The 26,357-nt window shown below is 43.7% G+C and overlaps 1 protein-coding gene and 1 pseudogene across 1 annotated transcript in view; one reads left to right on the top strand and one right to left on the bottom strand.

Annotated features, from left to right (window-relative positions):
* Positions 1 to 26,357, bottom strand: part of LOC124554176 (alpha-mannosidase 2) — a 792,511-nt gene that overhangs the window by 419,774 nt on the left and 346,380 nt on the right. The window contains exon 3 of the mRNA XM_047128249.1: positions 16,894 to 17,066. Coding sequence (XP_046984205.1) covers positions 16,894 to 17,066 — 173 coding nt within the window. The remainder of the gene's footprint in view (positions 1 to 16,893; positions 17,067 to 26,357) is intronic.
* On the top strand, positions 10,620 to 10,736 carry LOC124554354 (annotated as a pseudogene).

The raw sequence follows: 26,357 nt of genomic DNA, 5'->3' as shown, positions 1-26,357 counted from the left end.
CGACAACGGCTGAGAAGTGCATCTTGGTGCTTTGCCACATTACACCTCTGGCCATGAGCTTTTATTATGCGCAGTATGAATCGAATCTGAATTTCAGAATTGGCGGCCTCCCCTTGTTAGTGCCGTTATTCATACAATATGACTTCCCTCTAAGAGTTTATTGCAGCCTCAAGATAACGGATTCGCGACCTACGTACTGTTTTCTGCGCAGGCGCAAACACCACTATATAGGACTGCATGTTGTTGAACATTGTTCGAATTTGTGCATTCCACTCAGGGCGGTGGGAGTAACTAGACACTTTGCGTGTACTGCAGTCTTACAAGGGAGCCTTCTGCGAGGTTCGTCGAGTTGAGCTCCCACTTCGCCTGCTTGTAGTGTGGGTGGGTAGGTACCTATCACACCCTAAAATGGTAGGTGCCAATGCGGCCTCGTTTTTGAAATATTGCCTGTCAAAGTTTGGGCAGCTCTTTATATACAGAAAGGTTTCTCTGTTATGGCAAGTGGGCAAGTGGGCGAGTAGCAGAGTGGCAAGCGAGCCTGGTTCGAGACCCGTTTATGCTACTTTTGTTTTCGCGACGCTAGATCCATCGCAAAAGGAAGTACTGAAACATCCCCTTAGAACAATTATACATGACTGTGTTTAAACTGACACACAATATTTTTAGCGCAACGTAATCTGACTTTCAATAATCCCTACAAAAGAATGGCCCTGACTAACATTAACCTATACCTTTCACAAATCACTTACCTCACAAAAATCTTCGTTACTCAAACTACTGCAATACAGCGAGCGACACTACTGCCAGCTAAATAAAAGATTCAAACTACTGAAGGCACTAACTACTGATAGGCATAGTTAGCAAATGAAAGATTTTGATAGAGAACAAATAACGTATTTACCTTAATAGTGTTCAAAAGTCATAATGTATATAGCAGTTCATGACATCCAGTCTTACAAATTTCAAAACTCCGCCATCTCTCTCCCCACATCCACCACTGCTGGCGGCTCACCTCCAACTGCGCAACGCTACGCGCTGTTCACATCCAGCTGCCCAACACTACAATGGCAGACAACAATGCAAACCAGCCACAGACTGCACACAGCACAGCCAGTGATTTTCATACAGAGCGCTACGTAACGTTGCCAATAAGAAAACCTAAACAGCCTACTTACAGTACCCCATAGCATCAATGCAGTGGCGTTTCCTGCGCACTTGAGAAAATACAGATGCGATTGCGACGAAAATGAATGTGCATTCGTAAAATGTTCGTAGTGTCGAAAGTACAAATGTTTTGATTGTTTTTATATCAAGTATCGTCCGTCGGAATGTACTCGTCAAAATATAGGAAATATCGACTAATTTTCCATTAAATGAAACATATTTTTAATCCCTCATTCGTTGGTGTTTTTAATATTCCCTACGTAAACGGAACAAAATTAAAAATGCAACGAAAACAAATTGAACAATAATAAAATATTTCGAGAAATTACATTACGGTTAAAAAAAGGAGCGAAAAATCATTAGAAGAGTACTTGGACCGAGGTTTGAGAATGGGACTTGGAAGCTTAGAAGTAATAGAGAAGTGTATGACAAAATTGAGAAAGTGGGAGATACTATGAGGAAGAGAAGAGTAAGCTTTTACGCCCATTTGAAAAGAATGAATGATGAAAGGCTGACAAAGAAAATATTCATGTTTTTTGACAAGAACCCCAGAACCCAAATTACCTGGTTCAAAGAAGTCAAAGCAGACTTAGAGGAGATGGGTATAGGAGAAGATGATATAACCAACAGAGACTTAATGAGAGACAAAATTCAACATTTTGAAGGATTTGAAGTGAAGAAGAGAAGAACTGGAGGAACAGTGTGGACAGAAGACCGAAGGGAGCAGCACAGAGAGAGGATGGAGACATATTGGAAGAAGAGAAAAGAGGAGGAGCGCAATAGGAGAAATGTACATTGAAAAATAGTTGTTTAACGCGGTCCCTAGACGGCCAAAATCGGAATAAAAAAAAATTACGGTTAATTCTTGTTAAAATAAAACGCAAAAAAATGAAACAAAATGTGACATTCAATTTGTAATTTTTGTTTATAGAGGCTTGTAATTCTTTTTAATCAATTCCTTGCGGTATGTTCAAGATTAATTATAAAATAAAACAGGCATTTGAAAAAAAAAAAAAAAGGAAACAAAAGTAGCATAGACGGGTCTCGAACCAGCGTCGCCTGGACGGGAATCTAGCTCGTTGGCCACTTCTTTTTATCTTATTTTGTTCTATATTGTTCGTGGAATTTGTTCGAGACGGACGTCCAATGACACCCGTTCAGGTTCTTCGTTGATCCGTTCTCTCAGTTTTTTATTACAGAGAGTAGCTCTAACCCTCTGACCGAACACGCTGAGCTACCGTGCCGGTTTTATGGAAATATGAAGTGAGCGTATGGCAACGTTGGCCAGGAGGCGCCCTCCGCTACTCGCCCACTTGCCACAATAGTGAAACGTTTCTGTATGTAAAGAGCTCCCCAAAATTTAACAGGCAATATCTCAAAAACGAGGCCGCATTGGCACCTACAATTTTAGGGTGTGATAGGTGGATACCCACACTATAAGCAGGTGAAGTGGGAGCTCATAGCTCGACGAACCTCGCATAAGGTCCCCTCGTCAGTACAAATGAGATCAGTGACACGTCATCTGTGGTAACAAAGAGGAGATACGATGAGGGAATTTTCGAGGGAAGCGGTTTCTACATACATGAATTCCTCTCGCCCAATTTATCCCTCTCTCAGATGCCGTAAGTGGAGTACGAACGACTAGGAACCCCACCATGGCAGCAGACGACAGCATACGGCCTACGTTATCCGGGAATTTTGGACTAAAAACAAGATTATGATATTCCCCACCCACTGTAATTCAAGCACGAAAAACGTTCGATCCAAAAATATTTATGTATTGCTCATCACTCTGCCTCCGTTATCACGAAGGACCAACAGAAGAAAGGGAGAGGGAGAGAGAGAGAGGGGGGGGGGGGGTGGGAAGAAAGAGATAGTGATAAAGAGAGAAGATCCAAAAATAAGGATCAGCAGAAGAAAGAGACAAAGAGGGAGGGGACGCGGTAGAGAGAGAGAGAGAGAGAGAGAGAGAAGGGCCATCAGAGAGTGATCGATTAGGGCGCGACAGCGTTACGGAACGCCCAGACACTACAAGTGAGGCGTTCGTGTGAAGTTAGCACCCCTTTTTGAAGAAATATACATTTTTTTCACAGTTCTTGATAGATGTAGCATAGTTCTAGAGTTCTTTGTACAAAATATCAATAGTTTTGCAGAATTTAGCGACGAAAACAACAATACTCGAAAAAATTTTCGTATCGAAAACATTCTTTGGCAATTTCCGCCAAATGTAAATAAGTACAAGAGTTCTGAGCACAGTTCTGAACAGAGCTCCAAGAGTTCTTTCGAAAACCCAAGTAACACTCTTTTGTGCAGCTAATAGTTTACGAGATAATTGCATTTTAATGAGAAAATCTTTTCACTTACTCTGAAGTTGGCACCCTTTTTTTCAGAAATGTATACTTTTTTCAGAGTTCTTGATAGATATGGCATAGTTCTAGAGTTCTTTGTAAAAAATTTCAATAGTTCTGCAGAATTTAGCGAAGAAAACAACAATATTCAAAAAAATGTTCGTATCGAAAACATTTTTTGTCAATTTTCGCAAAAATTAAACTTGTACAACAGTTCTGAGGACAGTTCTGAACAGAACCCCAAGACCTCTATCGAAAATCCCAACATTTTTCTATGTTGACAATAATTTATGAGATAAATTGATTTAATGTGGGACACACTTTGTCTACGGAAAAAATAAATATATTCGTACAACAGTTCTTATGACAGTTCTGGACACCACGTGAAGAGTTCTATCGAAAATCGTAGTAGAATTTATTTGTGCAGGTAATAGTTTAAGAGGTAATTGGAACTTAATTAAGAATTCCATAAGAGCTCCTACTGTGAAGCTGGCACCTTTTTTTTCAGAAATATATATTTTTTCAGAGTTCTTGATAGATAAGTCATAGTTATAGAGTTCTCTGTACAAAATTTCAATAGTTCTGCAGAATTTAGCGAAGAAAACAACAATACTCGAAAAATTTTCGTATCGAAAACATTCTTTGGGAATTTCCGCAAAATGTAAATAAGTACAAGAGTTCTGAGCACAGTTCTAAACAGAGCTCCAAGAGTTCTTTCGAAAATCCAAGTAACATTTTTTACTGGAGCTAATATTTTACAAGATAATTGCATTTTAATGAGAAAATCTTTTCACTTACTGTGAAGTTGGCACCCTTTTTTTCAGAAATATATATTTTTTCAGTGTTCTTGATACATATGGCATAGTTCTAGAGTTCTTTGTACAAAATTTGAATAGTTCTGCAGAATTTAAAGAAGAAAACAACAATACTCGAAAAAATTTCGTATAGCAAACATTCGCAATTTTCGCGAAAAGTAAATTCGGACAACAGTTCTGAGGGCAGTTCTGAACAGAACCCCAATAGTTCTATCGAATATCCTAATTACAATTTTTTGTGCAGCTAACACGTTACGAGATAATTGCAATTTAAGGAGGGAACCTCTTCACTTACTGTGAAGTTGGAATCCTTTTCTTCAGAAATATATATTTTCTCAGAGTTCTTGATAGAAATGTCACAGTTCTAGAGTTATTTGTACAAAATTTGAATAGTCCTGCAGAATTTAGCGAGAAAAACAACAATACTCGAAAAAATTTTCTTATCGAATACATTATTTGTCAATTTTCGCAAAAAGTAAATTCGTTCAACAGTTCTGAACAGAACACCAAGAGCTCTATCGAAAATCCTAATAATATCTTTTTGTGGCGATGATAGTTTATACGGTAACTGCTTTGATGTTAGACCCACTTTCTCCACAGAAAAAGTAAATTCGTTCAACAGTTTTGATGAACAGTTCAGGTTAACACCTCAAGACTTCTATCGATAATCATAATAGCATTTTTTGTGGTTATAATAGTTTGTATGGTAATTGATTAATTGTGGGGCACTCTTACTAAAAAAAAAATTATGTCTGTTCGTATGCTCTGATGCCAGCTCTGGATAGCACTGTAAGAGTTCTATCGAAAATACTAGTAACATATTCTGTGCAGGTAATTGTTTACGTAGTAACTGCCTTTATTAAGGAATGCTTATAAGCATTTCCCGTGAAGTTTGAACCCCTTTTACGATAAATATAAATTTTTTTCACAGTTCTTGATATATATGCAATACTTCTAGATTTCCCTGCTCAAAACACGAATGTTCTACAGAATTTCGGGAAGAAAACAATAACTCGGCAAAATTTTGATATGGTAAAAAATTATTTGTCAGTTTGGAAAAAATAAATTTGTATAACAGTTCTGTTGGCAGTTCTGGATAGCACCGGAAGAGTTGCATTGAAAATGATAAGAACATTTTTGTGGCGATAATAGTTTATACAATATTAGTTTTAATCTGATACTCACTTTATCTAATACAGCAAAATTCGTAGAATAGTTCTGATGACAGTTCTGAATATCACCCACAGAGTTCTACCAAAAACTATAATAACATTATTTGTGACGATGACATTATATGAGATAATTAATGTGGGACTCACTTTTGTCATGTAAATGTAATAAATTCGTACAAAAGATCTGGTGGCATTTCTTAATACGACACTAAGAGTTCTACCGACAACTGTAATAACATTTTTTGTGGGGATAACAGTTAATGAGATAATAGCATTTTCGAGAGACCCACTTGGTCTACATTATAATAAATTGGCACAACCCTTTTGCTGACAGTTCTGGATAGCACCTAAAGAGTTCTTTTAAAAACCCTCATAACATTTTTATGGTGCCAGTAGATTATGAAATAGATTTTGTGTTCACTCTGCAGTGGGTGTGCGCCGATGTGAAACTTACTGGCAGATAAAAACTGTGTGCCGGACCGGGTCTCTAACCCCAGGCTGTGACGAAAGAATATCGTCACAATATTCTTTCGTCCAAGAGTGCTTCTGCAATTTTCGTAGGACAACTTCTACGAAATTGGGAACGCAGGAGATGAGGTATTGCTGGAAGTACAGCTATGAGGACGATCGTAAATTCTCACTTTTAGTTTGGAAAACCGAAAATCGAAAACCCGGATGTATATTCTACTAAATACAAAAAGTCTAAATGTTCAGCACTATACAAATGCCAGTACACCTTCTTAAGACTGACTGTAGCAACTGTAGGTGGAAGCGTGGGATGTGCACGCTTAGATGATTCAAGGAGAGAAGGCTCGTCAGTGCAAAACAAACAGATGGCTGAGAGAGCAGATACATTCACACGCGCCACTAACCAGATGGTGTCACACCTGTCGAGAATCGCACCAGAGGTACAATGAGCTGTGGTGGAGTGCTGTTGGCGTGGTTACTATGCAACTTACTTGATGGGCATCAATACACCGTTATATTAATGTACAATACTCGAGAAACAATGTCATTCACACACTCCGAGTTCCTTATCACTCAGTATTAGACTAAATTACCGGCCTAGTGATAAGCAGCCTATGTACCTCACCGACTACACATCTTCGTGTTATTAGAAAAAAAGAGAAAAATACCAAGGGACACAAAATATGAATCCGGATAAACCGGAAATTCGGATTACTGAGGACCAAATAAACGAGGTTCTTATTTACAAATTTCGAACTTATTATTAACTTTAATACTGTATCCCCTCAACATAATAACACCTCTACCAGTCATGTATTGAATTAGGATTTAAACATACTACTTAGTTCGTTTGTACAATATATTCAGTAAATATACTTACATTTCTATACATTGTAAAGACTTTTAACTCTCGCTGTACTGTAACCCATCAAACTTCCACACTTCCTTTCTAACTAGAACAAATGTTTGCAACAATATTAACGACAGCAATTTCAAATTTATTCGTTACACACAGCACATGTTTTTATGTATCCTAGCGTCTGGTGATGTTGCCACATAACTTTCATCCATGAGGGTCCTGGGCATATTTTTAGCTGTTAGTGGGTCCTGGATGTCCTGAGAGCTCAAAACAATTACTGTTTTACGTAATAAAATTCATCTGGTTCTTCCTGATTCTAAAAATATACACTTCATGTATGCCTTTCATTGTTGTATGATTCAGTATCGACGCTAATGCTCTCTTGATGAGATATGAGCCGATTGCTCGTTTTTATCCACTGTGCCCTTTCGTATTTCATTTCAGCAATTAATTTATTTGTTTATCAACGTAGTAAGTAGTATAAGTAGTACAAAGCTAATCCAGAATGTAAAATGCACTTAAATTCTGTTTGAACTGTTTAATCGTCAGTGTCCGCTGTCTGAACGTCAAATATCAGATTAATACACTGCGCCTGGTTGCGTCATTTTATAGGAATTTTATTATTTTAAGTGGGAAGTACTAGATAATGTTGAAGAAATCCAAAGCATATTGTTCGAAGAGCATAATATTATTCGAAATTTACCTGTACCAATAGGTGCAGCCAAAGCAGCATTTGTGATGCTGTAATTACCTCATAGATAACGATATTTGTCTATTGTAGTTTTGTATTCCAATCAGAATTTTCAGAGCAGCAAAGCCTCATTTCAGCGTGAGAGAGGGGTAAAATCAATAGATGATATTGAATTGAAAGCCTTCATCAGTCCCTTGTTTTTAATTGTTGTTAACAAAAGTAACAGATAAAGCCTGGAAGATCTGTGTGGAACTGATGGTGATGGCATTGAAAAATTTCACCTCGCAAATGAACATAAAACGTTTCAAATTTATTCTGGAAAGCCTTAGATTTTACAGTCGCGCTATTCGTGTTTGTACGCAACTACCACAAATCTTACACCCTTGGAGAAAATGTTACAGTAGACAAGAAGCTGGAAGGATTCTGTGGAAGGTACAGTTTTCGCCAATATGTATCAATCAAAACAAACGAGTATGGATTCTTAAATGTGGATTCTTAAGTATTTTACCTGTACAATTTGGAAATGTACGCTGTGTTGCAACCAGAAGGATTTACCAACTGAGCAATAAACATTTTGATGTTGTTCTGTGACTGTGTAAACCTATATATCAGTCAGGTCGAAATGTGAAAGCGAACAACTGGTTTACTAGTACTGGAATGATAATAGAGCTATGAAGGGAGAATTATTCTTTTGTTGGTATGACGAAGGAAAACAAAGGTGAGCTTTCTCTAGAGTTTGCTATCAGTAAAAGAAGGGCTGCCCACATTTCCTTCTTTGGCTTCCACAAGACTGAACTTTAGTTTCCTCCGTACCTAAAAAGGGGACGTGAGTGATCCAGGCATCACGTTTGCATGAAGATAATTCGATAGACACTGACATTGTAGATAAACGGAAGCCATCCACCGTAAATTTTAAAATAGCGTTAAGTGTGATATTTTCACAGCGGATAAGCCGAATGCTTTGTACAACGCTGCAAGAAATGTGCGCCGCTGGTCAATGGTTGTATTTTTGTAATAATCAGTACAGTTGGAATCTATGCACAAGTGATTTATTGTGGCAACAGTAAGAATTGTATCAGAAGGAAAGGGTTCCTGAATCAGCTATGTTATACAATGTTGTTTTCTTCGCTAAATTCTGCAGAACTATTGAAATTTTGTACAAAGAACTCTATAACTATGACTTATCTATCAAGAACTCTGAAAAAAATATATATTTCTGAAAAAAAAGGGCGCCAGTTTCACAGTAGGAGCTCTTATGGGGTTCTTAATTAAGTTGCAATTACCTCTTAAAGTATCACCTGCACAAAAAAATTCTACTAGGAATTTCGATAGAACTCTTCACGTGGTGTCCAGAACTGTCATCAGAACTGTTGTACGAATATATTTATTTTTTCCGTAGAGAAAGTGTATCCCACATTAAATCAATTTATCACAAACTATTATCGCCATAGAAAAATGTTATTAGGATTTTCGATAGAGCTCTTGGGGTTCTGTTCAGAACTGTCCTCAGAACTGTTGTACAAGTTTACTTTTTGCGAAAATTGACAAATAATATTTTCGATAGGAAATTTTTTTCGAATATTGTTGTTTTCTTCGCTAAATTCTGCAGAACTATTGAAATTTTTTACAAAGAACTCTAGAATTATGGCATACCTGTCAAGAACTGTGAAAAAAATATACATTTCTGAAAAACAGGGTGCCAACTTCACAGTAAGTGAAAAGATTTTCTCCTTAAATTGCGATTATCTCGTAAACTGTTAGCTGCACAAAAAAATGTTACTTGGATTTTCGAAAGAACTCTTGGAGCTCTGTTCAGAACTGTGCTCAGAACTCTTGTACTTATTTACATTTTGCGGAAATTGCCAAAGAATGTTTTGGATACGAAAATTTTTTCGAGTATTGTTGTTTTCTTCGTTACATTTTGCAGAACTATTGATATTTTGTGCAAAGAACTCTAGAACTATGGCACATCTAACAAGAACTGTGAAAAAAATGTATATTTCTCGAAAAAGGGGTGCTAACTTCACACGACCGTTCTGCATCACGGAGAGGTTTACCGTGGCGCCAGAAGTTGCCTCCGCCACACACCGTAACGAGGCTTACGAGCATAGGTGTAGATGTAGAAACCAGCCTGCAGGCCGGACATAACCTGCACGGTGAATGCTGATCGTCGGTACAGTAACAGTTCGTGTCACACTGAATACCAAACCGAACATCCTGGAGATTCCTCGCGCCCCCTATAGAGTGAGTGCGGTGGGCACCCAGCAACACACAGCAGGGACGCGCGCCGTTTGCTGTTAGCAGTCCAGTCACGGCCGCCGTTAAACACACTAAACTGCCCCGACAATGTGTCGCGCGATGCAATTGGCTAGCGCACGCGCTCTCATTTAAATTCGCTCTGCCGCGTAGGCAAATGACGCTAATTAATGACGCCCATTCTCGCGCCGTGGCTGTGCATAATGTCGGCAGGCCGCTCAGCTACAGATAAACGTGTAAACCAAAGCGAACGAGTACATAATGTGACCTTCTTCTAGGAAACAGCCTTTCCGCTAGCTCACGTTCACACCGCCGTGGTCCCATTTCACAGAGGTAAACCATTGCGCTCTTTTTACACAGGTAAACATGGCAAAACAGCGGAAAAAGCCGACACTAGTCAAAAAACGAAGAAAATGTTTCGATAAATGACAACAAAAGTGGAAAACATGCCGAATTTACTTTTTTCAAATTTCAAATGGCTCTGAGCACTGTGGCACTTCTGAGGTCATCAGTCCCCTAGGACTTAGAACTACTTAAACCTAGCGAACCTACGGACATCACACACATCCATGCCCGAGCCAGGATTCGAACCTGCGACCGTAGCGGTCGCGCGGTTCCAGACTGTAGCGCCTAGAACCGCTCGGCTACTCCGGACCGCCGAATTTACTTAATAGTACCGAGCAAGGCAGCGGAGTGGTTACCACACTGGACTCTCGGTTCAAATCCGCGTCTCGCACTCCTCATTTAAGCTTTACGTAATTTCCCTAAAATCGTTTCAGGCAAATGCTTGGATGGATCCTGCGGAAGGGTACGGCCGACTTTCTTCCCCATCCTTCCGTAATCCGACGCAACGGCCTTGCCGCAGTGGACACACCGGTTCCCGTGAGATCACCGAAGTTAAGCGCTGTTGGGCGTGGCTGGCATTTGGATGGGTGACCATCCCGCCGCCATGCGCTGTTGCCTTTTTTTCGGGGTGCACTCAGCCTCGTGATGCCAATTGAGGAGCAACTCGACCGAATAGTAGCGGCTCCGGTCAAGAATGCCATCATAACGGCCGGGAGAGCGGCGTGCTGACCCCACGCCCCTCCTATCCGCATCCTCCACTGAGGATGACACGGCGGTCGGATGGTCCCGGTAGGCCACTCGTGGCCTGAAGACGGAATGCTTCGTGCTTCCCTAATCCGCCGTTCTACGCCGTCTCTATTGACCTCGTTCTCGACGGGAGACGAAGGTTAATCTTCTTCTCCTACTCCTCCACTGATTCAATACACAAACGTATCTTAGAAGACAGGTTAAAGAAAGGTAAACCTAACATTATAACACCTTCAGACTTAGAGCAATCTTTTTAATACACTGAAGCGCCAAAGAAACTGGTATAGGCATTTGTATTCAAATACAGCGATATGTACGAGGTGCGGCTAGAAAAAAACCGGACTGATGCTGGAAAAAACATTTATTTAAAATTTACAATTTCATGTTATCTCCTTCAATGTACTCTCCTCCTCGGTCTCTACACCGCTCCATACGAATTTTCCACTGTTCATAGCAATGCTGCAGATCATTTTCGGTAAGTCCATACATTACTTCCGTCGCTCTTTCTTTTACTGCTTCAACAGTCTCAAATCTAGTTCCTTTCAAAGCTGACTTGACTTTAGGGAAAAGAAAAAAGTCACAGGGGGCCAAATCAGGTGAGTAGGGTGGATGATCTAAGATGGGAATGTTGTGTTTTGCCAAAAACGTCTTCACTGACAACGCACTGTGAGCTGGGGCATTGTCTTGGTGAAGGATCCATGACTTTTTTCTCCACAAATCGTTCCGTTTTCTCCGTACTCGCTCACGTAGGGTAGCCAGGACGCTAATGTAGTAATGCTGATTCACTGTTTGTCCTTCTGGTACCCAATCAATGTGCACAATCCCTTTGATGTCAAAAAAAAAAAAAACATCATTGCCTTGAATTTCGATTTTGACATTCGTGCTTTTTTTTGTCGTGGAGAACCAGGAGTTTTCCAATGCATCGATTGGCGTTTAGTTTCGGGATCGTAAGTAAAAAACCACGGTTCATCGCAAGTAATAACATTTTGTAAGAAGGTGGGATCACTTTCAATGTTTTCCAGGATGTCAGAACAAATCATTCTTCGGCGTTCCTTCTGTTCAATTGTGAGACACTTTGGAACCATTTTTGAACACACTTTGTTCATGTTGAAACTTTCATGAAGAATCTGCCTAACACTTTCCTTGTCAACTCCTGTTAACTCAGACACTGCTGTGATTGTTAAACGGCGATCTTGTCGAACAAGTTTACCGATTGTTTCAATGTTTGCATCAGTTTTTGCTGGCAATGGTCTGCCAGTGCGAGTGTCATCACTGGTGTCTTCGCGGCCATCTTTAAATCGTTTAAACCACTCAAACACTTGTGTTCGCGATAAACAATCATCGCCGTACACTTGTTGTAACATTACAAACGTTTCACTTGCAGATTTTCCTAGTTTGATACAAAATTTGATGTTAACACGCTGTTCTTTCTGTACACTCAACATTTTCCGACGCACAGACAAAACGTCAACTACTTAAAACAGACGCCACGGGCAGACTGAGTGCAGGAGGCAGATGAAACTCGAGCAGTAGGCGGAGCGAGAGTCACGTGACAGGCCACGCGACTTTCAGCCTTATTGCATTCGTTTTATTGTTTCACCAGTACTAGTCCGGTTTTTTTCTAGCCACACCTCGTAAACATGCAAAATACGGCGTTGTGGTCGGCAACGCCTGTAAAAGACAAGTGTGTGGCGCAGTGCTGAGATCGGTTACTGCTGCTACAATGGCACGTTACCAAGATTTACGTGAGTGTGAACGTGGTGTTATTAATTCGGCGCACGGCCGAAGGGACACAGCAGCTCCGACGTGGCGATCAAGTGGGAATTTTCCCGTACGACCATTTCACGAGTGTACCGCGAATATCCTGAATCGGGTAAAACATCAAATACCCGACATCGCTGCGGCCGGAAATACGAGAGCAGTTCAATAAGTAATGCAACACATTTTTTTTCTGAAACAGGGGTTGTTTTATTCAGCATTGAAATACACCAAGTTATTCCCCAATCTTTTAGCTACACAACACTATTTTTCAACGTAATCTCCATTCAATGCTACGGCCTTACGCCACCTTGAAATGAGGGCCTGTATGCCTGCACGGTACCATTCCACTGGTCGATGTCGGAGCCAACGTCGTACTGCATCAATAACTTCTTCATCATCCGCGTAGTGCCTCCCACGGATTGCGTCCTTCATTGGGCCAAACATATGGAAATCCGACGGTGCGAGATCGGGGCTGTAGGGTGCATGAGGAAGAACAGTCCACTGAAGTTTTGTGTGCGAAGACTTGTGTAGGTCTTGCGTTGTCATGAAGAAGGAGAAGTTCGTTCAGATTTTTGTGCCTACGAACACGCTGAAGTCGTTTCTTCAATTTCTGAAGAGTAGCACAATACACTTCAGAGTTGGTCGTTTGACCAGGGGGAAGGACATCGAACAGAATAACCCCTTCAGCGTCCCAGAAGACTGTAACCATGACTTTACCGGCTGAGGGTATGGCTTTAAACTTTTTCTCGGTAGGGGAGTGGGTGTGGCGCCACTCCATTGATTGCCGTTTTGTTTCAGGTTCGAAGTGATGAACCCGTGTTTCATCGCCTGTAACAATCTTTGACAAGAAATTGTCACCCTCAGCCACATGACGAGCAAGCAATTCCGCACAGATGGTTCTCCTTTGCTCTTTACGGTGTTCGGTTAGACAACGAGGGACCCAGCGGGAACAAACCTTTGAATATCCCAACTGGTGAACAATTGTGACAGCACTACCAACAGAGATGTCAAGTTGAGCACTGGGTTGTTTGACGGTGATCCGTCGATCATCTCGAACGAGTGTGTTCGCACGCTCCGCCATTGCAGGAGTCACAGCTGTGCACGGCCGGCCCGCACGCGGGAGATCAGACAGTCTTGCTTGACCTTGCGGCGATGATGACACACGCTTTGCCCAACGACTCACCGTGCTTTTGTCCACTGCCAGATCACCGTAGACATTCTGCAAGCGCCTATGAATATCTGAGATGCCCTGGTTTTCCGCCAAAAGAAACTCGATCACTGCCCGTTGTTTGCAACGCACATCCGTTACAGACGCCATTTTAACAGCTCCGTACAGCGCTGCCACCTGTCGGAAGTCAATGAAACTATACGAGACGAAGCGGGAATGTTTGAAAATATTCCACAAGAAATTTCCGGTTTTTTCAACCAAAATTGCCCGAGAAAAAAAAAAGTGTTGCATTACTTATTGAACTGCCCTCGTAGATCCTGCAAGAACTGGAGCAACGACATAAGTGCAACCCTTCCTCAAACTGCTGCAGATTTCAATGCTGGGCCATCAACAAGTGTCAGTGTGTGAACCATTCAGCGAAACATTATCGATATGGGTTTTCCGAACCGAAGGCCCAGTCTTGTTCCCTTGATGACTACACGAAACAGAACTTTAGGCCTCGCATCGGTCCGTTAACACTGACATTGGATTGTTGATGACTGAAAACATGTTTATACTTTCAAGGGAACCTCCCCATCGCACCCCCCTCAGATTTAGTTATAAGTCGGCACAGTGGATAGGCCTTGAAAAACGGAACACAGATCAATCGAGAAAACAGGAAGAACTTGTGTGGAACTATGAAAAAAATAAGCAAAATATACAAACTGAGTAGTCCATGTGGAAGATAGGCAACATCAAGGAGAATGTGAGCTCAGGAGCTCCGTGGTTAGCGTGAGCACCTGCAAAACGAGAGGTCCATGGTTCAAGTCATCCCTAGAGTGAAAAAATTTTTATTTTCAGACAATTATCAAAGTTCAGCCACTCACACACAATCAACTTCGCTCTCCAAAATTCCAGGACATGTTCAGATTTGCTTGGACATATGCAGGATTTGACGGTCTACACACGGAAAAATTTGAAAACTTTAAAAACATAGCTTTTGACAGAGCACAGGGAGAATTGTGCGACTGTGAAACTGTTGCATTCATTTGTTGCAGTTTATGTGACAAACTCTTATGTTTTAATCACTTTCTTGGGAGTGATTATCATATCCACGAGAAAACCGAAATCGGGCAAGGTAGAAGAATCTTTTTACTCATTCGCCAAGTGTACAAGTTAGGTGGGTCGTCAACATATTCCTGTCATGTGACGCACATGCCGTCACCAGTGTCGTATAGAATATATCAGACGTGTTTTCCTGTGGAGGAATCGGTTGACTTATGACCTTGCGGTAAAATGTTTTCGGTTCCGATTGGAGAGGCACGTCCTTTCGTCTACTAATCGCACGGTTTTGCGGTGCGGTCGCAAAACACAGACACTAAACTTATTACAGTGAACAGAGACGTCAATGAACGAACGGACAGATCATAACTTTGCGAAAGTAAAGAAAGTAAACTTTTCACTCAAGGGAAGACTTGAACCATGGACCTCTTGTTCGGCATCTTCTCACGCTAACCACGGGACCACGGCGCTCCTGAGCTCAGAATATCCTTGATATTGCATATCTTGCGCATGGACTACTCAGTTTATATATTTTGCTTATTTTTTTCATAGTTTCACACAACTTCTTCCTGTTTTCTCGATCGATCTGCGTTCAGTTTTTCAAGGCCTATCCACTGTGCCAACTTATAACTAAATGTGAGGGGGGTGCCATGGGGCGGCTCCCTTGTTAGAAGGAGAGACAGCATTGGTCGTATTTTTTTGTTTTATTAACCGCAAACTCGATTTTCGGTCACTTAGTGACCATCCTCAGTGCTGTAATATACAATTTAAATTGGTAGGCACTGGTGTCAACAAGCTTTGAGCGATCACATAAACTCAGGAGAGTGCTTCAGGAGCCACTCCGTAGCAGTTATGGACGTGTGTGGTGTTGCATTGTCGTGCTGAAATTGTGCAATTCCGTCGGAATGCACAATGGACAAGAATGGATGCAGGTGTTCAGACAGGATGCTTACGTACGTGTCACCTGTCAGAATCGTATCTAGACATATCATGGGTCCCATATCACTCCAACTGCACACGCCCCACACCATTACAAAGCCTCCACCTCCTTCAACAGTCCCCTGCTGACATGCAGGGTACATGCATTGATGAAGTTGGCTCGATACCCGTATACGTCCATCCCTAGTTTATGTGATCGAGTTGTCAGCCCGCCACAATGTCGTACCTAACAGCCCGAGTTCGATTCCCGGTTGGGTCGGAGATTTTTTTCTCCGCTCAGGGGCTGGGTGTTGTGTTGTCTTAAGCATCATCATTTTGTCTCCATCGACGCGCAAGTCGCCGAAGTGGCGTCAAATCGAAAGACTCGCACCCGGCGAACGGTCTACCCGACGGGAGGCCCTAGTCACACGACATTTGCATTTTAGCAACACCAGCTCCCTTGAACTGGCCACCAAGAACTCCTGACCTCACCACACCTGACCACTCGCTGTGGGCAGTCATTAGGGCGTTACGCTGCAAACGAAGAACAGGACAATGCTGTAGACGATGCATTTCACACTATGACATCGGACATCCCGCCGCGCGGGATTAGCCGAGCGGTCTGAGGCGCTGCAGTCATGGACTGTGCGGCTGGTCCCGGCGGAGGTTCGAGTCCTCCCTCGGGCATGGGTGTGTGTGTGTTTGTCCTTAGGATAATTTAGATTAAGTAGTGTGTAAGCTTAGGGAACAATGACCTTAGCAGTTAAGTCCCATAAGACTTCACATACATTTGAACATTTTGAACCGGACATGCTCAAAAATATGTCAGGGAGACCGTGTAGGCGTTCAAGAAATGGTTCAAATGTCTCTGAGTACTATAGGACTTAACATCTGAGGCCATCAGTCCCCTAGAACTTAGAACTACTTAAACCTAACTAACCTAAGAACAACACACACATCCATGCCCGAGGCAGGATTCGAACCTGCGACCGCAGCGGTCCAGACTGTAGCGCCTAGAACCACTCGGCCACTTCGGCCGGCTGCAGGGCGTCCTCAGCTGTGCTATAGTTGCGCCCCCTCCAGCTGGAACCAGTGACGGCTGCTGGAGAGAGGTAAGGGACGAGAAGCAGGTGTACTCACGTCTCCCACCACTGCGCGAAGAAGGCGATCTCGGTCCACATGAAGGTCATGTTGCGCAGCGCGGGCAGCTTGTCGGCCATGTTGTTGAGGATGTTGCGGGTCTGGTAGTGGTAGTAGCTCTCGAACGTCTTCAGCCAGCCCGGGTCGTTGTGCGAGTGCGGCACGATCACCACCTGCAACAACAACAACAACAACACCGTCAGTCCGAAGGCACTGGAGCGGATTAATCGTATTCGGGGCAATCGATTTCTCCTCTGCTCCGATTCTCTTAGTGCCTTACGATCACTGCAGAATCTCTACCCGACTGAGGAGATGGTCCGGCTGATATATGATCAACTCTACCTGCTCCAACGGCGAGGTAAGAAGCTCTCCTCCTGCTGGGTACTTTCAGCATTGCAGCGCGTCAGCAATCGTAAGTATCGAAACAACTACGAAAAATCCGCCTCGATTGGTTTCAGCGTGGGTAACCACGCCTTCTTCAGAACAAATATAAAGCAAAATTATGGCTCTGAGCACTATGGGACTTAACTTCTTAGGTCATCAGTCCCCTAGAACTTAGAACTAATTAAAGCTAACTAACCTAAGGACATCACACACATCCATGCCCGAGGCAGGATTCGAACCTGCGACCATAGAGGTCACGCGGTTCTAGACTGAAGCGCCTAGAACCGCTCGGCCACAGCGGCCGGCCAAATATAAAACAGCTTGCGTAAATAGGCATAGTCAAAGGCTAAAATCAGCTCCTACAGCGGCAAGACCCCAGAGCTCGGTGGAGACCCTGTGGCCATCGTACTTGGGGTGAGGCAGCACACACAGGGTTGAGATAAGTAACATTATTGACTTGGTACATATGTACCTATTATTTGTAAAAAAAATTTTATGGGGACTTGCCGCTGTAGGTGGTGATTTTAGCTTTTGACTGTGCCTATTTAGGCAAGATGTTTTACATTTGTTCTGAAGAAGGCGTGGTTACCCACGCTGCAACCTAGGTAAACACCAGGTAGTTTGTGCAATCGAGGCGAATTTTACATAATTACTTCTGCTGGGTGGCTTGTTATGTAGGAATGTGGGCAATGATCAGACCGATCGGGCTGCCAAGGAGGCCTGCAGAGAGCAGGATGTGGTCCGGCGTCCTGTTCCCTTGCAGTCTGTCATTTCTGCACTCCACAGGAAGTGCACGGAGATGTGGGAGGAGGAATGGCTGGCGGTGACGGCCGATAAACTGCGGCTGGTAAAGTCAACAACTCGGCCGGGAAGTAGTGACGCTCACGCGTCTTCTGTCCTCTCACACATAGCTTTCTATTACGGCGGGAGGATCCCCCGTTTTGTGATGCTTGTGGTGTGCACATCTCTGTCCAGCATATTTTAATACACTGCATTTTATACCGTGATGCAAGGGCGGAAGCACAAGTTGATGGGGATCGGCCTTCTGTTTTAGCTAATGATGAGACGTGTGTGTCTATGGTTTTTAAGTTTTGTGATGTGTCTGGACTCTGGCCTAAACTTTTAGGCTGGAGGTTTCAGTGTATTGCAGAGTGGCTGGCTCATAACTTTTTTCCTTGCGGTCAGCCAGCCACTTCCATCTGCTATATTGTTTTAGCTCCCTCTACCACTTTCTACATCTACATCTACATCCATACTCCGCATGCCACCTGGCGGTGTGTGGCGGAGGGTACTTTGAGTACCTTCTATTCCAGTCTCGTATTGTTCGTGGAAAGAAAGATTGTTGGTATGTCTCTGTGTGGGCTCTAATCTCTTTGATTTTATCCTCATAGTCTCTTCACGAGATATACGTAGGAGGGAGCAATATATTGCTTGACTCCTCGGTGAAGGTATGTTCTCGAAACTTTGACAAAAGCCCGTACCGAGCTACTGAGCGTCTCTCCTGCAGAGTCTTCCACTGGAGTTTATCTATCATCTCCGTAACGCTTTCGCGATTACTAAATGATCCTGTAACGAAGCGCGCTGCTCTCCGTTGGATCTTCTCTATCTCTTCTATCAACCCTATCTGGTACGGATCCCACACTGCTGAGCAGTATTCAAGCAGTGGGCGAACAAGCGTACTGTAACCTACTTCCTTTGTTTTCGGATTGCATTTCCTTAGGATTATTCCAATGAATCTCAGTCTGGCATCTGCTTTACCGACGAGCAACTTTATATGATCATTCCATTTTAAATCACTCCTAATGCGTACTCCCGGATAACTTATGGAATTAATTGCTTCCAGTTGCTGACCTGCTATATTGTAGCTAAATGATAAAGGATCTTTCTTTCTTTGTATTCGCAACACATTACACTTGCCTGCATTAAGATTCAATTGCCATTCCCTGCACCATGCGTCAATTCGTTGCAGATCCTCCTCCATTTCAGTACAATTTTTCATTCGTACAACCTCTCGATATACCACAGCATCATCGGCAAAAAGCCTCAGTGAACTTCCGATGTCATCCACAGGGTCATTCAGGTATATTGTGAATAGCAACGGTCCTACGACACTCCCCTGCGGCACATTTGAAATCACTCTTACTTCGGAAGACTTCTCTCCATTGAGAATGACATGCTGCGTCCTGTTATCTAGGAACTCTTCAATACAATCACACAATTGGTCCGATAATCCATGTTTTACTGCGGACGACATGCTTCGTCCCACGCTTCGGTGTGGGTAGGCGCATGGTTTTCAAACCTTGCTACCTGGTCTCACGTTCTGTTTTATCTTCCTGTTCTGAGCCTTTTCTTGACACCCGTCTCAATCTGTTACTGAGCGGGCGCTGAAGACCTTGCCGTCGTGCTCCCTTAAAACCCTCTCCATCCATCCATCCATCCACAGTCCGCTCGCAAGTCTGGACTCACAACACGCCACTGGCAGCTTAATACCTCTCGAGAGCACAGCTACACCAACAGTGGCGGAAAAAAACCGCAGAACCAAGGAGGAGCTGTGCGACGTAAACGAAAGTTGCTAAGCGTGGATCTACACCTGAAAGATGACGTCTGTTCAAATTTTGCGCCAGTCACATAAGAGACGCGCTAGTAGCGTCGCTATGAGAACGCAGATCAGGTTTGCTTTAAATACACGCTGTACCGGTCGTAAGTGTTAGTTACCTTCGAGATCTGACGTGTTGAGTTGATGATAGTCAAGAACGCGTTTAAGACGACAAAGACGCCACTATGAACACCTCACTGTGTTGAATGGGGCCGCCTAATAGGGCTGCGAGAAGTGGTTGTTCTTCTGCGACACTGCAGAAAGACTTGGCAGGAATGTAGCCACAGTACATGTCTGCTGGTAGCGATAGTCACGAAAATGATCGATCGGAAGGAGACCTGGCTCCGGACGGCCACGTAGCACTACCGAGAGGGAACAGCACAGTGTGGCTCTGGAGCACCGTACTGCATCTGCAGCAGCAATCTGAGCTGCGGTTGGCATCACTGTGACACAACGCACTGTTTCAAACCGGTTACTTCAAGGACAGCTCCGAATTATATGCCCTATATCGTGGATTCCACTCACCCCAAGCCACAGCCGTTTGCGACTTCAGTGGCGTCAAGAGAGAGTTCACTGGAGGGGAAGCTGAAGTCTGCTGTGTCTTCTGTTGAAAGCTGGCTCTGCCTCGGTGCCAGAGATGTTGTGTAGGAGGAAGCCAGTCGGAGACCAGCAACCAGCATCTCTGCATTCTAGACACACTCCACCTACACCTGGAGTTATCCTCTGTGGTGCGATTTCGTATGACAGCACAACCCCACGCCCCCTGATTCCAAATTTGTACGTACACTACTGGCCATTAAAATTGCTACACCACGAAGACGACGTGCTACAGACGCGAAATTTAACCGACAGGAAGAAGATGCCGTGATATGCAAATGATTAGCTTTTCAGAGCATTCACACAAGGTTGTCTCCGGTGGCGACACCTACAACGTGCTGACATGAGGAAACTTTCCAACCGATTTCTCATACACACACAGCAGTTGACCGGTGTTGCCTGGTGAAACGTCGTTGTGATGCCTCGTGTAAGGAGGATAGATCCGTACCATCACGTTTCCGACTTTGATAAAGGTCGGATTGTTGCCTATCGCGATTGCGGTTTATCGTATCGCGACATTGCTGCTCGCGTTGGTCCAGATTCAATGACTGGTAGCAGAATATGGAATCGGTGGGTTCAGGAGGGTAATACGGAACGCCGTGCTGGATCCCAACGCAATCGAATCACTAGCAGTCGAGATGACAGGCATCTTATCCGCACGGCTGTAACGGATCGTGCAGCCACATCTCGATCCCTGAGTCAACAGATGGGGCATTTGCAAGACAACAACCATCTGCATGAACAGTTCGACGACGTTTGCAGCAGCGTGGACTATCAGCTCGGAGACTATGACTGCGGTTACCCTTGACGCTGCATCACAAAATGGTTCAAGTGGCTCTGACCACTATGGGACTTAACTTCTGGATCATCAGTCCCCTAGAACTCAGAACTACTTAAACCTAACTAACCTAAGGACATCACACACATCCATGCCCGAGGCAGGATTCGAACCTGCGACCGTAGCGGTCGCGCGGTTCCAGACTGTAGCGCCTAGAACCGCTCGGCCACCCCGGCCGGCGCTGCATCACAGACAGGAGCGCCTGCGATGGTTTACTCGACGACGAAACTGGGTACACGAATGGCTAAACGTCATTTTTTCGGATCAATCCAGGTTCTGTTTACAGCATTACGATGTTCGCATCCGTCTTTGGCGACATCGCGGTGAACGCACATTGGAAGCGTGTATTCGTCATCGCCATACTGGCGTATCACCCGGCGTGACGGTCTCAATCACCTCTTGTTTGCATTGACGGCAGTTTGAACAGCGGACGTTACATTTAAGATGTGTTACGACCCGTGGCTCTACCCTTCATTCGATCCTTGCGAAACCCTACATTTCAGCAGGATACTGCACGACTGCATGATGCAGGTCTTGTACGGGCGTTTCTGGATACAGAAAATGTTCGATTGCTGCCCTGGCCAGCACATTCTCGAGATCTGTCACCAATTGAAAACGTCTGGTCAATGGTGGCCGAGCAACTACTCTTGATGAACTGTGCTATCGTGTTGAAGCTGCATGGGCAGCTGAACCTGTACACGCCATCCAAGCTCTGTTTGACTCAATGCCCAGGCGTACCAAGACCGTTATTACGGCGAGAGGTGCTTGTTCTGGGTACTGATTTCTCATGATCTATGCACCCACATTGCGTGAAAATGTAATCACATGTCATTTCTAGCTAAATATATTTGTCCAATGAATGCTCGTTTATCATCTGCATTTCTTCTTGGGGTAGGTATTTTAATGGCCAGTGGTGTAGGTATGCGCGCGTACTCGAAGGCAACGGATAAGTCAAAATTTGGAAGCAATCGGTGATGAGTTTAGGGAGATTGAAGATTTTGGACAAACGAACATTTACGTGTTTATTTATAGAGATGTGAGCAGTGCTGAGGCGAATGTCGCGGGTGACGGGACGTGGCGGTGTGTGTGTGTGTGTGTGTGTGTGAGAGAGAGAGAGAGAGAGAGAGACAGAGACAGAGAGAGAGAGAGAGACAGAGACAGTCGACGTAACGGAGGCACCGCAGTTACACCGCGGCCCTCGAGGCAAATGCCCATTCCTGCGCGCCTCCCGGTGCTGAATTTAATAACGCGGGCCAGCAATAAGAGCGCAATTCCAGCGTCCGCCTCCCGGCCCTCTCGTTTCATTTCTGTTTTAACGCGCGGCAGTTACGTGAGCACCGCGGTACCTCCCGCTATTCCAGCTGGTGTCCGCGATTAATTTAGGGCGAGCTCGCGGCGCTGTACGCCGCCACGGCTGACCTCAGACGTCAGGGGGTTACACTCGCACAAAGCGCGGCACCGCGGCACAATTCATTATTGCTCCACTTCGAAATTAAACGCTTGGTTCAATTCATTCTTTCCCATTTGAATACAGGCTGTAACAGGGTCACCTAGATTGAGGAATGACTGCTAGTCGGACACACGGACGGCGCCTGTAGTATCAGTGAGCCTACTGTCCCTGTGTAGAATGGGGAAGGCGCGCGATCTACCCGAGTGCTATGGTGAGTGTCTTCAATACGTGGCGAAGCCAAGGTACGTCCCATTAAAGATATCGGACGTCATAGGCTGGGCAGGGGTAAAATATAGAGACCGAAACGCTATTTACAATTTGTACTGGAACCAGATGGCAGTTATAGGAGTCGAGGGGCATGAAAGGGAAGCAGTGGACTGGAAGGGAGTGAGACAGGGTTGTAGCCTATCCCCGATGTTATTCAAAATGGTTCGCATGGGTCTGAGCACTATGGGACTTAACATCTTAGGTCATCAGTCCCCTAGAACTTAGAAGTACTTAAACCTAACTAACCTAAGGACATCACACACATCCATACCCGAGGCAGGATTCGAACCTCCGACCGTAGCAGTCCCGCGGTTTCGGACTGCTGCGCCTAGTACCCGATGTTTTTCAATCTGTATATTCAGCAAGCAGTAAAGGAAACAAAAGAAAAATTCGGAGTAGGTACTAACGTTCATGGAGAAGAAATAAAAACTTTGAGGTTCGCCGATGACATTGTAATTCTGTCAGAGACAGCAACGGACTTGGAAGAGCAGTTGAACGGAATAGACAGCGTCTTGAAAGGAGGATATAAGATGAACATCAACAAAAGCAAAACGAGGATAATGGAATGTAGTCTAATTAAGTCGGGTGATGCTGAGGGAATTAGATTAGAAAATGAGACAGTTAAAGAAGTAAAGGAGTTTTGCTATTTGGGGAGCAAAATAACTGATGATGGTCGAAGTAGAGAGGATATAAAATGTAGACTGGCAATGGCAAGGAAATCGTTTCTGAAGAAGAGAAATTTGTTAACATCGAGTATAGATTTAAGTGTCAGGAAGTCGTTTCTGAAAGTATTTGTATGGAGTGTAGCCATGTATGGAAGCGAAACGTGGACGATAACTAGTTTGGACAAGAAGAGCATAGAAGTTTTCGAAATGTAGTGCTACAGAAGAATTCTGAAGATTAGATGGGAAGATCACACAACTAATGAGGAGGTATTGAATAGAATTGGGGAGAAGAGGAGTTTGTGGCACAACTAGAAGAAGGGATCGGTTGGTAGGACATGTTCTGAGGCATCAAGAGATCACAAATTTAGCATTGGAGGGCAGCGTGGAGGGTAAAAATCGTAGAGGGAGACCAAGAGATGAGTACACTAAGCAGATTCAGAAGGATGTAGGCTGTAGTAGGTACTGGGAGATGAAGAAGCTTGCACAGGATAAGCATGGAGAGCTGCATCAAACCAGTCTCAGGACTGAAGAGAACAACAACAACAACAGGCTAAGCAGACTGGTAAAACAGGACAGTCGGCGATCTGGGACAGAAATAACATCAGACTCTAATGGTGAGCAGAGAAGAGTGTGTCTGAACACACGGTGCACCAAACACTCCTAATGATGGGCCTCTTCAACCAATGAGTAAATGTTAACACCACGACATCAGTCACTACGACTGAAATGGGCATGTGACCACTGACATTGGATGTTGGAGCAGTGTAGAGCACTGCACAGCCTGATCAATCCCGATACCTTCTCTATCGTGCTGATGGAAGGGGGCGAATCCGTCGTCTTCCAGGAGAACAGCACCTTGAGACCTGTAGTGCTGGTGAACATTAGTTAATGCATTACACGGTGGCGCTAACACACTGCTTTCGTCTTCACTGTCATTTCTCAGTTTACTTTGGAGCCTAGTATTACGTTTTTCACACGCCATTATTGTCACAATATTTTACACGATAACACAGAAAAGCACAATCTGAAGAGCAAAAATAAGAAAACACATTAACATAGCACTGAAAATAATATCTAGTTAATTGCAAGCGCAGCTACGAAATACTTGGTGCAAATCTACGTGCATGCCACAACTGTTTTACTGTACAACAATGAAAGACTGCAACTACAAAGGAGATTCTGTGGTGTCACCGCCAGACACCACACTCGCTAGGTGGTAGCCTTTAAATCGGCCGCGGTCCGTTAGTATACGTCGGACCCGCGTGTCGCCACTGTCAGTGATTGCAGACCGAGCGCCGCCACACGGCAGGTCTAGTCTAGAGAGACTCCCTAGCACTGGCCCCAGTTGTACAGCCGACTTTGCCAGCGATGGTTCACTGACAAAATACGCTCTCATTTGCCGAGACGATAGTTAGCATAGCCTTCAGCTACGTCATTTGCTACGACCTAGCAAGGCGCCATTATCATTCGCTATTTATCTTGTGATGCATGTACCGTTAGCCCGATGTTCACCAATTATGGATTAAAGTTAAGTATTCCAGAAGCTCCGTACTTTTTTTTACTAGACTCAATTCCTTTAACCGTTCCAGACCTCACGCCAGCCTGCGTGAGCTTAAGCGCGTGCCTTTCGGCTACCTCCTAGTGGCCAAGTCACAACAAAAACAATAGCTTTTTGGTTGTCATATTTTTTATGCTTTTAAATGATTTAAAAATACATTAGCTGTTTGGTAATCGACACACTGCCCCACTGAAGACTGCTAACGGAGGTACGAGCATACGGAACAGGCTCCCAGATACGTGCACGGTTCCAGCAAGGAGGGTAGGAAGTCAAACGGGCCGACTTGTAGCAGGAGAGGCATCACAGGACATATTAATTTCCACTGTCTATACTTTTACAAACAAATTCATAGCACTTTGTCAGCAGGACCGGGAAGGATTCACACTCATAGCAGTGGAAGTTCAAAAACATAACGAAATAATTTTTTTTACACGTGAAATTTCATCATTTTTTCACTTACTCTTGGCTGCATTTGTTGCTATAGGTACACATTTCTTCATAAGTAAGAGATACTCTTCGATGAATTTTGCACAGCATAGAAACCACACTTACAGGTGTATGAAACTCTTGAATTTTCCAAATCTATTAAAAAATACGGTGATAATTAACTATAAAACTTGAGTTTTTTGTAAACATGAAGTTTAAAATGTAACAGCTCATTCATTTTTTCATGAATTAACTAAATTCGTGACTTTCATACACCAGCCGGCCGGAGTGGCCGAGCGGTTCTAGGCGCTTCAGTCTGCAACCGCGCGACCGCTACAGTCGCAGATCCGAATCCTGCCTCGGGCATGGATGTGTGTGATGTCCGTACGTTAGTTAGGTTGAAGTAGTTCTAAGTTCTAGGGGACTGATGACCTGAGATGGTAAGTCCCATAGTGTTCAGAGCCAATTTTTTTTCATACACCTGTAAGTAAGGTTTGTATGTCGTGTAAAATACATCGAAGAATATCTCTTACATATGAAGAAATGTGTATCTACAGCAACAAATGTAGCCAATAGTAAGTGAAAAAATGATGAAATTTCACGTGTAAAAAATTTATTTTGTTATGTTTTTGAACTTCCAGTGCTATGACCGTAAATCCTTTCTCTGGCTCCATTTGCGTATG

Source organism: Schistocerca americana, chromosome 11 (assembly GCF_021461395.2).
Source record: "Schistocerca americana isolate TAMUIC-IGC-003095 chromosome 11, iqSchAmer2.1, whole genome shotgun sequence".
NCBI classification, from domain to species: domain Eukaryota; kingdom Metazoa; phylum Arthropoda; class Insecta; order Orthoptera; family Acrididae; genus Schistocerca; species Schistocerca americana.
This window is presented reverse-complemented; position numbering and strand designations above follow the sequence as displayed.